The sequence below is a fragment of the Sardina pilchardus genome, chromosome 1, assembly GCF_963854185.1.
Source record: "Sardina pilchardus chromosome 1, fSarPil1.1, whole genome shotgun sequence".
NCBI lineage: Eukaryota > Metazoa > Chordata > Actinopteri > Clupeiformes > Clupeidae > Sardina > Sardina pilchardus.
In genome coordinates this window covers 50503939-50515510 of record NC_084994.1, presented here as the reverse complement: position 1 = coordinate 50515510, position 11572 = coordinate 50503939, and the positions used below count along the sequence as shown (strand labels likewise).

General features: G+C 45.0%; 1 protein-coding gene across 1 annotated transcript; it reads left to right on the top strand.

The window, feature by feature from the left end:
• The first annotated feature begins 2707 nt into the window (after positions 1-2707).
• Positions 2708-5158, top strand: LOC134080183 (probable G-protein coupled receptor 139). Its single transcript, XM_062536481.1, has 2 exons — positions 2708-2855; positions 4113-5158. Exons 1-2 carry the CDS (start codon positions 2708-2710, stop codon positions 5156-5158), a joined length of 1194 nt encoding a protein of 397 aa, XP_062392465.1.
• Positions 5159-11572: the final 6414 nt, after the last annotated feature.

Sequence of the window (11572 nt, the reverse complement as noted above, 5' to 3'; positions counted from 1 at the left end):
TCTCTCTTTCTCAGTCCCCCCTCTCTCTCTCTCTCTGTTCCCCCTCTCCTTCTTTCTCTCTGACACATGCACTCTGTTCATTCGTCAATGTCTTAAATCTCATTTCTGCCCTAATATCCCTTGGTTGGCAGCCTTGGTGAATTATGCATGGCCTTGATAAATTCGTCTGTCACAGCGTGCAGTAAGGCACAAAAAAGAGAAGATGGAAAGGAGAGGCTGGAGGGAGGGAAAGAGAGACAGAGGGAGAAAGAGAGATGGAGAGAGAGAGAACGAGAGAGAGGGAGGGAGAGAGAGAGGGAGAGAGTGAACAATAGCACAGAGTTAGACAGGAGCAGCAATACATCAGGAAGCCCTAAAGAGCAGTTTAGACAGATAGAGAGCCCTCAAGGTGTAAACCCTGGGCCCTCACAGTGGCTTTCCATCACAACTAGCCCATCAAGGCTGCCCATGACAGCCTGCCACGTGTATTTGGAGATCAAATTCTGTTTAGATAATAAAATACAAACAGTTATATCTCCAGAAAAAAATCTGATAGGTGTTAGAAGGCTGAGGATGAGAAATGGCTCCTACGATTGGCTTTATATGAGGTGGCATAGACAGCCTTATATGGATGTGTGGTCATGGGTCCCCTACATATAGCCTAATACTTTATATTGTCCTCGCTGGTACATTGTGTTGCTCACCAGGGAACTAAATGTTCTGAGTTTGCTTGTACCTGCAAAATAGCTGACCAGTATCAACATGATATGACATAATATCAACATGATATGACAAAGCCATTTGACTATCTTGTTCATAAACGATGGTATCAAGACTTCTCCTTTTGATAACACTGCCGTTTCATTGACATGTGGCTTTTGAGGAATGGACTGTCCATTTTGAGCAAGTGACATGCTTTAGCAGGTTATCCACTAGGTTTTGCAGTTTGCACTAATTGCTTCGAGAAATGCACTAACTGCTGTCCAAATATTACTAGTGGTGTGAGAAAAGCACCTACAGTAAGCCTACTGTAAGCAACTGAGAAAAAACTGTATTAGTAGTAGATTATAGAGGGGGGCATTCTAAGACAGTATGTTAACAGCTGAGACTTTTTTGTTGGAATTAATGAATATCCCTTTTGGATATTTTGAACAATATTTTGATAATAGAATAAGTTCTTTAATTGAGCTAAATCAGTAGCCCTATAGTGGTGGAGCCCGTCTGCTGTGTTGTGTAATGTGGAGGTGACGGCGATGAGGAGGAGCGTCAGCTCTGAGTGTGGAGCGTGTCGGCGCTGACTGACTGAGGGTCAGCTGGAGTCCTGCGGGGGAGAGCACTCTGGCTGACATTTGCTCACCAACGTCTGACCCCCAATCATAAATATTTGATTTGACATTTTGAAATATTAATCTAATTGCTGATCTCACTGTCTGCAGGACACAGAGACAGTGCATACTGTATCTCTCTTTTGTGTGCGCTCTCTCTCTCTCTCTCTCTCTCTCTCTCTCTCTCTCTCCATCACGCGCTAGCTCCTTCTGAAGCATGCACGTGCACATGATCATTTTCTCTCTTTTCCTTTGGTGCTCATGCCATCCCAGCTGTGCTGCTTAATTAAGGGAGGAGGAGAGGCGTGGGGTGTGACTGAGGGGAAGGGGAAGGACATGTCTAGACATCTCCTCTTCCTCTTCCTCTCTCCTCTGCTTCCAACTCGTGATGATGTGACCGCTCATGGAGACTTCAGAGCACACAAAACACCTGTCTGGGGGAGGGGCTGAACGTCCATCTATGCTGCAGGGAGCAACAAGTTGACTCATGTCATTGTTGGATTTGTGATTTCAGATATATGAATATGCTTGTTTGTTTGTATGTGTGTGTGTGTGTGTGTGTGTGTGTGTGTTTGTGTATGTGTTGGGGGGTGGGGGGTCGTGCAGACGTAACTCAGAGAGTTCAGTGGGTTCACAATGTATTTGTCTGAACACTCTCAGTGGGAAATGAACCAAGGTGACGATAGTGTGTGTGGACACACACACACGTGGACACACACACACGTACACACACACACACACACACACACACACACGTACTAAGTGACTTTGTCCTCTCCTTCCTTGATGGTTGCCCTCCCTTTTTCATTTCCCTGCAGCCTCCTCTCAGGACCCCCTCCCTCCCTCCCTCCCTCTCTCTATCCCTCCCTCCCTCCCTCTTTTCACTCTGTCTCCCCCTGCCACTCCCCCACCCCTTATTCTCACCCTCCTCTCTCCCTCCCTCCCTCTCTCCCTCCCTCCTTCCCTCCCTCTCCCTGCCCTCCCTCTCTTCCTCCTCTCTCTGTTGCTCATTTCTGTCTCCTCTCAGTGTTTCTCTCCTCGGCTGCAGAGCTGTTGCCTTCACCTCCTCTCTCCCTCTTCACTGCCACTCTCACTCTTCTCTTGTCAGTGTCATTCTGTCTCTCTCACTCTTCGGCTCTTTCATTCTGTCTCTCCCTCTCCCTCTCTTCAGCTCTTTCTTCCTTCATTCCCCCTCTCTCTCTCTCTATCTCTTCATATTGTCTCTCGCCCCATCTCTATCTGCACTATCTACCTCCTCCTCCTCCTCCCCCTGGTTTGTTTCCCTCATTCACATTCTCCCGTGTTCACCTCCTGCAGTAGCCTGAGCTGATGCAGTGAGCAGTGGGAGCAGCGCGGCGTGGACGAGGAAGAGGAAGAGGACGAGGAAGAGGACGAGGAGGACCATGGAGCCCAGTCACATTTTCCCGGCTCTGTCCCCCAACCAGAGCGCGGAGGAGGACGGGGGGGACTGGAGCACGGCGCCCCAGGCGTGCCCCCTCAGACCACTGCCCGTCATCTACTACAGCACCCTGCTCTGCCTCGGCCTGCCAGGTACCAATATGCATCTTTGATTGTGTGTGTGTGTGTGTGTGTGTGTGTGTGCGTGTGTGTGTGTGTGTGTGTGTGTGTGTGTGTGTGTGGGTTTGTGTGTACGCACATGCATGAGAGAGGAAGACGAATTCACAGAGAGAGAGAGAGAGAGAGAGAGAGAGAGAGAGAGAGAGAGAGAATATGCATGCATGGAATTTAAATACACAAGTTGTAATAGTACAGGTTATACAGTAATTGTATGTCAAGTTGCCACCATCACTCTAGATGCTTATTTGTCTGTCTGGCTTGCCTGTTGTCTGAAGTGGCTGACAAGTGTCTGTTGTCTGAATGCCATTCAGTGTGATTAATATGAGTAGTGAAGCATGTGTAAGTGTGTGTGTGTGCGTGCGTGTGTGAGTGCACGCTTCGCCCTTCAAACTGAAAGAGACTGATGGATTATTAATGGTGATCTCTTAGCCCAGATGTGTTACTGTCTGTCTTACTGACACACATTCTCCTGGAGGAAATTCCTCTCTCTCTCTCTCTCTCTCTCTCTTTCTTTCTCTCTCTCTCTCTCTCTCTCTCTCTCTCTCTCTCTCTCTCTCTCTCTCTCTCTCTCTTTAGCACAAACACACACCATGAGTTCAATGTTTAATTCATTGTGAGGGAAAGGTCTTAGATACTGTCTTTCCCTCCGCTCTGTGTCTCTATTGTCTGTGGTCATGGAGAAGATAGATATCTCTCTAAGAATCCTCTCCCCACTCTCTTCTCACTCTGTCTCACCTCTAAGCCATTAACCCCATGAACATGATGCATCAGGTCGTATACAGTACAGTAAAAAGTGCTTTAAGACACCAGCCTCTGTTTAAAGGATGTGGGCACATATTTTAACCTGGTGGGTGATGACTGATAAATATTTAGAAGTAAGTACAAGCACAGAATAAATGTTCTGTAGGTGCGGTAGGCTACCACCATGAAAATGTTATTTGTTCAGTTAGTTTTCATATTACATATTGATGCAATATAGGGCCTACTCCATACTTTACACACCGTAAGCTACTTGAATATACTGTAGTTCCACCTCAATTGGAATAATAGTTTTGCAATGGGCCAAGTACAGATTTTAGATTTTTTTTAACTCAAATCAATATTTGAAAATCAATCAATAATCAATAATCAAAACAATATTTGCATGGTTTCACGTAAAAGTCTGTTGCTTGATTTGTTTTTACTGCAGTGATGATATGTTGACTGTGACCCTGTGCTGTGGTCCCCTAGCTAATCTCCTGACGGTGCTGGTGCTGTCCCAGCTGATGTCGCGGCGTCAGAAGTCCTCCTACATCTACCTGCTGGCGCTGGCGGCGGCCGACATGCTGGTGCTGCTGCTGGTGGTGTTTGTGGACTTCCTGCTGGAGGACTTCCTGCTGCGGGCGCCGTTGCCGTGGGCGCTGCGCGACGTGGTGCAGGTGCTGGAGTTCTGGGCGCTGCACACCTCCGTGTGGGTGGCCGTGCCGCTCACCGTGGACCGCTACGTGGCCGTGTGCCACCCGCTGCGCTACCCGTCCATCTCCTACCCCGCGCGCACACGCCGCGTCATCGCCGCCGTCTACCTGGGCTGCCTGCTCGCCGCCACGCCCTACCTGTGGTGGCCCGACCTGTGGCACGGCCTGTCCGCCGTGGGGCGAGGCAGAGGCGGGGGGACGGCGGGGGCCGGGAACGCGAGCGCGTCGGTGCCGGACGGCGCGCGGGCCCAGTGGACGGTCGGTCAGCACGCGCTGGTGTGGACCCACTGCCTGACGGTGTACGCCGCGCCGTGCTCCGTCTTCTTCGCGCTCAACGCCGCCATCGTGCGGCGCCTGCGCGGACGCGCTCACACCCACGGGCACGGCCACGGGCGCCTGCGTCTGAGGGGCCTGGCCACCGGCCGCACCACCGCCATCCTGCTGGCCGTCACCTCCATGTTCGCCACCCTGTGGGCGCCGCGCACCGCCCTGCTGCTGTACCGGCTGCACGCGCCCGCGCCCCAGAGCCCGCGCGCCGCCCGCCTGCTCCACCTGCTGGCCGACGTGGCCAACATGCTGGCGCTGCTCAACACGGGCGTCAACTTCTTCCTGTACTGCTTCATCAGCAAGCGCTTCCGCGCCGTGGCCGCCAGCGCTCTGAGGGCCCTGCCCCGGTGCCGCCCGCCGCCGCCGCCCTTCTACGCCGGACACGCCATCTCGGCCTCCAGCAGCCCCTGGATCTCCCCCGCCAACTCTCAGCGGGTGCGCATGTTCGTCTACCAGTACGACAAACACGGGCGCCCCGTGTGCATCTCCTCTTGAGCTGAAGCGTAGGATCGGGGACTGGAAACGGGTCCCGGCGCTCTCACTGTAAGAACCTCACTGGTGCTGCTGACTCTTTGTCACATTACACTCTATTCAGTGATACTGAAGAGAACAGAAAAGAAAGCTAATGTGCTAGACATGCCTTAGCATATCTTCCAGGAAATAATCACTGATAGGTCTGCATACTGCTATGGAAGCGGCAATAATATTCAAAATATTTGTTTCAGCACTTTTCCTGCTTAGAGTGAAGCTGAAAGCGGTGGCTATGAACATTACAAAGGTGCTGACTGCTGACTGCACTTGTGACAGCTTTGTCTTAGCAGGTGTTTCCCTCTGAAGTGAAGACCACATTGATGTTCAGGGCTTTCATGTGTTGGCTCATCTTGACCTCATACACTGGAAGTTAAACATGCTCTCTCATGTAGGTGTTACGGATGCATGGGTGACCTTTTAGTGGTTCAGAGAGGCCTTCCTCCTCTGTGAAGAGCAGATTTAGTCAACTTACCTCCAAGAGATCAACTGGTCCCTCAACCCTCTGTAGAGCTCAATGGGGCAAAAAAATCAATTGGCTTCAAAAGACAGCTCTCCAATGGCCAAATGGTGTGTATGAAGGTCAGAGAATGTCATTATCTGTCACCAACAATCCTCTTTTCACCTTTAAGTACAGACATCCCCTCCCGTTTCTCTTAAAAGCATGCTGAGTCACAGTGGCCTATCAGATTGTCACTTGCTCCAGCCCACTGCAAACCAGTCTCCTAAGCAATCTCACCATGGCAACAAAAGAGCTCTCAGGCTGGGATTGTCCATGGTATATATGGAGAGGGGCAAAGGTCAGCTAATTCATTGAAGAAAAATGAAAGAGGGCTTGAACACAGGAGATGAGATCATGTAGTTGAGGCTTTGAAGTAAAGTATTACCGTTACTTAAGGACCTATTTGTGTCAGTATTTATTTATTTATTTGATTGTTTGTTTGTTGCTCATTTAATGATATACTTTTCATTTATTTGTATTTATGTGAGTTTCAAAGCCAAGATTTGTGTGCATTTCTGAAAGTGTTGTGAAGTAAATGCCAGTGCAGTTTGTTGTGTTTACTGATGACATTTGATGTCTCTGCAGTATGTAGGGCTTGTACGAGCTTATCTATAATGTAGGATACTACGTCAGCTGCTAAATATGGATTGGCTCCTCTGATTGACTTTTGTTTTAAATGGCAAAGAAAACTGAGATGAATTTGTGTTGTTTATTTTCAGTATTTGTATCTGATATTTCCATGTTTACTTGTGTTTAGATGTGTATGCCTCAACTCTGGCGCTGTTTCCATGTCTAGCAATAAGGATACTAGAATAATAGAAACATACAGAAAAGCTGTTACAAAGGGGAAACTAGCACTGATTTAAATGTACAACCCCAAATCAGAAAAAATCTGAAAAATGCAAATAAAAGCAGAATGTGAGAATCTGCAAATCTTGTAATCCCATATCTAAATCCAAAAGGACAGAGAGAACATTGTTGAGACAAATTTGATTTCATGGTTATGTGCTTTTTTAATTTGATGGCAGCAACATGTTTCAAAAATGTTTGGAATGGGGCAACAAAATGCTTGAAAAGGTTGTGTAATGATTAAGACAAAACAAAAGGATCAATATTCATCACAGTGAGGCAGAGTCTCTCAGAAGTTGAGATGTAGGGGTATTTATCACTCCATGTAAACCTGTGTGAAATAATGAAACAATATATACTGTATTTTAAAAAGAATAATGCTTCTTGACATGAAGTTCCATGTGTAACATCATTCAAATACTGAGAGAATTCCGAGAAATCGGTGCAAACAAGGGACAGAACTGAAAAACAATATTGGGTGGCCTTGGTCTTTTGGACCTCAGATAAGCAGACCTGTGTCTGTAAAGAATATCACCGTAAGGGTTCAGGAAAACTTTAGATACCCATTGTCTATGAGCACAGCTTGATACTCAATTCACAAAGGCTAGTGTAAACTTTACCATGCAAAATGATAAATTGCATTTAGACATGATACAGAAATGCCATAGTCTTATCAGGGCCTGAGATCATTTAAAATGGATTGAGGTCAACTGGAAAACAGCTCTGTGGTTAGACAACAAAATGTGTAATTATTTTTGGAAATCATGGACTCCTCTGGGCTAAGGACTATCCTATCCAACTTGTTATAGTTCAGAACCCAGCATCTGTGCTGGTGTAGAGGTGCATAAGTGCCTATAGCATGGATCCGGCACAATCAATTCTAAATGATGTACACAGGTTTTGAGCAACATACTGTTATGGCTTGTTTGTAGTCCAGACCTGTGCATCAGGAGGAGTTAGGTGCATCAAGAAATGAAAAGCATGATTAAGAAAAACCTCAGACGGTTGAAATATATCGGAAAAAGACTCATTCTCAAAACTCTAGCAACTCTTTAAAACATATTGCTGACATCAAATTCAAAATTAACATACTGTATATTCCATGAAATAGTCAAATTTATCATTTTAAAAAGATGATATACTGTCTATATCCTTTTTGCAGGAAAAATATGGGTGTATGGAATTTGTAGACTACCACATTCTGCTTTTATTTGCACTTTATACAGCCAAACTTTTTCTGATTTGGAATGGTACACATACTCTGGTGACAATTCCGATAACATTGCACAGGTTACACTAACTCCACCACCCAGGCTGCTTTAATATCTGCAATGTATGATAAACCGCAGGGTTTAATCTCAAAAGAAAAAAACACTGTTGATGAAAATGGCAAAAGTGCCAATATCAGAACTATAGCTTGCTTCAGTATAAATATGGTGGTGGGGTTAATGGGAAAGCAATGCTGTTACAATTGTTGAATGTGGTATAGATCTATACAATGGCACACACGTGTGATTTTGGTATAGAACTGTCTTGATGTCATAATAAAAATACAACAAAAAACATGTTTGTGACTTCATTATGAAGAGCCTCTGTATTCATAATAATAATAATAATAATAATAATAATACATTCTATATAAATTGCCTTTCGTGACACCCAAGGTTACTTTACAAGGTTGTAAAATCATCACATAAAAATAAAAATTCATTCATGGTTGTCTTTGTTCGTGTGGAAACAAGACTAGACAAAATAGACAAAACTTAGACAAAGATTATTTACGAAATAGTTTATATTACAGTATTTTATTTTTGCAAAAATGGATCTGAGCTCTTGCCTTATCAAACCACTAGATGGAGCTCGGTGTGTAAATTACATACCATGTTGATATAGGTCTACTTTCTGTTGCAGTTAGAAGGCCTATGATATTTCATCATCCATTTTATATAAACATGGACAGTAGCCTACATTTGATGCACAGAAAGGAGGAACACATGAGTTTAACATTTAAAAATGTTAGCAGCTAACCCACCTAGGGAATTTACCTGTGCCATTGCTGTTGCTATTTACATCCCACCATCAGCTGATGCCAATGCTGCGTTTGACGTCATCAATACAGTCAAGTTACTCACACAACATCCAAATGCCTTCATGGCGATTTCAGGGGACTTGCTTCTCTCTCTGCAATACTTCCAACATTCCAGCAATAAGTTAACTGTTCTACCAGAGACAAAAAAACATTGGACTTATTGTATGCAAATGTACATGACTCTTATAATGCCACAGCTGCCACAGTCCTCACACCCACTTTACACACCCAGCAGCAGCCAGTGACTACAGGGACAGTAAGGAGGTGGTCACATGAAGCTAATGAGCTACTGCAGGAGTGCTTTAAGGTCACAGACTGGGATGTGCTCTGTGAACCCCATGGAAAAGACATTAACTCAATGACGGATTGTATAACTGAATATATTACCTTCTGCGTTGACAATGTCATACCTACAAGGAAAGTGAGATGCTTTGCAAATAACAAGCCCTGGATCACCAATGATCTAAAGGAGTTATTGAACAAGAAAAAATAGCCTTTAGGGATGGTGACAGAGAGATGCAGAGGAGCGTGCAGAGGGAGCTGAAAGTGAGACTGAGAGAAAACAAGGAGAAATATAGGAGGAAGCTGGAGAACAAGCTCCAGAATATCAATGTAAGAGATGCGTGGATGGGTATGAAAACCATCTCAGGGTTTAAGGTGAAGGAGAATCAGGCTGAGGGGAGTCTGAATAGGGCCAACGAACTGAACACATTTTTCAACAGGTTTAGTACAGGACCCTCCGCTACCTCACCCAGCCACTTAGACCTCTCATCCCCCCTCATGCTAGGGCAGCCTGTGCAAGCCTCCTCAGTGATCATGGCTATGGATCAATGACCTCAGCCTTCAACTTCCACCATGGACACCACCTGGTCTGAAAATTCTGAACCTGCACCATACCCCTCCCCCTCAATCCCTCCCACTTGTTTGTCTATAGGCGCGTTTCCACTATCGGAACTATTGGGACGTTTTTCAGAGACTTTGCCGTGTGCGCGTGTCTCCACTGACCGGGCCGTTCCGACGGGGCCGTTTTCAGGGCCATTTACAGGAACCAACGGAGTACCTGGTGGAGGGTAGGTACTGAAAACGGCCCGGTAGAGTCGCTGGAAGGTACTAGTGGTTACTTTGCGCAGATTGGTTGTCGCAGTGACATCAGCAGATCGCGACAAAAACAACCTCCAAATTTAAAATGAGGACTGGAGTTGCTGAAAGATTTTTTCACAACATGAGAAGCAGAAGACGACACTTGACTCTACTCGACAAAATAACTCTCCTAGTCCTTCAGGTCTCCTAGTCAAAACAGAACTTTTCGCTATTGTCGTTGCTTGTGTGATGCAAATAAAACTCACTTTCGGACACGTAATACATTGTTTCAATTTGCCTGTAAACCGAGCTAGCTAGCACAGTACATAGAGTTAATGGCAAGGGCTAGTAAGGTTTGCTAGCTAGGTAGCCAAGTATGTTGTTACAAACTAACCTCATTGCTTGTGTGTGATACCAATAAAACACACTTTCGGACACAATAAACCCTTTCATTTAGCCTGTTATTACCTTTTGCTGGAATGCTTATGTGCCTCGGTCCTAGTCATTTCCCCCTAATTCCTCCTGTTGCAACTCTCACTGGTAACTTCATTAACTTATCCAACGTAGTTCACGACTGTAAACAAATCAGTCATCCAAACGGCAACTCTCGCTGCAGCCTAGCCAAGTTAACTTCCCACTTCTCAAACTTACTATTATTCAAACTTCATGACTACAGTCGTTTTAAAAATGAATGGGCTTATTTACAAGATGTTGGATAGGCTATATGATAATGCCTGAATGTGCTTTATGTGGTTGATGACTGTAGAAGGACACTGGCTCCGTGAGCTTGGCTTCAATCTCTTCCTAGTTGTCGTGCGAGGTTGGCGCGCGCCCAGTAGTCGAGTTGTTAAAAAATGGCAGGGGGGATGGTGGATTTTAAAATGCACATCTGGGTATTAGTCTTGCGGGGGGTATGGGGGTCCTCCCCCAGAAAATGTTTAATTTTTAAGATGCAATTTCCTGTATTCTAGTCCATTTATAGTGTGACCTGCTGGACATTGGCAAATTCTAAATTTCCTCCAATTCATGTACATTTTATGTGTCACTAACATTTCAGATCATGTCTACATTGAGTTGCTAAAATTTATCCTAGTTCAGAGTAACATTATCACTTAAATATACTAAATATCTATCAGATCTGAATTAGTGAACCAGACATCAATTGTAATCAGTAGTCGAGTTGTTAAAAAATGGCAGGGGGGATGGTGGATTTTAAAATGCACATCTGGGTATTAGTCTTGCGGGGGGTATGGGGGTCCTCCCCCAGAAAATGTTTAATTTTTAAGATGCAATTTCCTGTATTCTAGTCCATTTATAGTGTGACCTGCTGGACATTGGCAAATTCTAAATTTCTTCCAATTCATGTACATTTTATGTGTCACTAACATTTTAGATCATGTCTACATTGAGTTGCTAAAATTTATCCTAGTTCAGAGTAACATTATCACTTAAATATACTAAATATCTATCAGATCTGAATTAGTGAACCAGACATCAATTGTAATGCATTCAACGATGACTTGTTATAATTACCAATCTAGCCAAGTTAAATGGAACCAACGAAAAAAGTTGCTTTTACTCTGGAATTCTACCACCATAGGCTACAGTAGCCTAGCCTAGAACAGAAACTTTAATTGCCACACAACAATGTTGGTGGGATACTTTGTAGCTCAGTCTCAGTCTTTAAAAATGCAAAACAAAAGCGTATTCTTTGTGCCTAGGCTACCTGCACAGCGGAATAATAATTCTAAAGATGAACAGATGCTCAGACGTTTGTCTCTTCAGCCACCTCGTGACATTGTCTATTTGCAGAACCGCACACTACAAAACTTTTCTTTCGTGTGAGTGAGGATGCATTCAT

Coding starts and splice junctions, on each gene's coding strand:
- LOC134080183 (XM_062536481.1), top strand. CDS start 2,708: ATGGAGCCCAGTCACATTTTCCCGGCTCTGTCCCCCAACCAGAGCGCG. Junction 2,856..4,112: donor GCTCTGCCTCGGCCTGCCAG/GTACCAATATGC, acceptor GTGGTCCCCTAG/CTAATCTCCTGACGGTGCTG.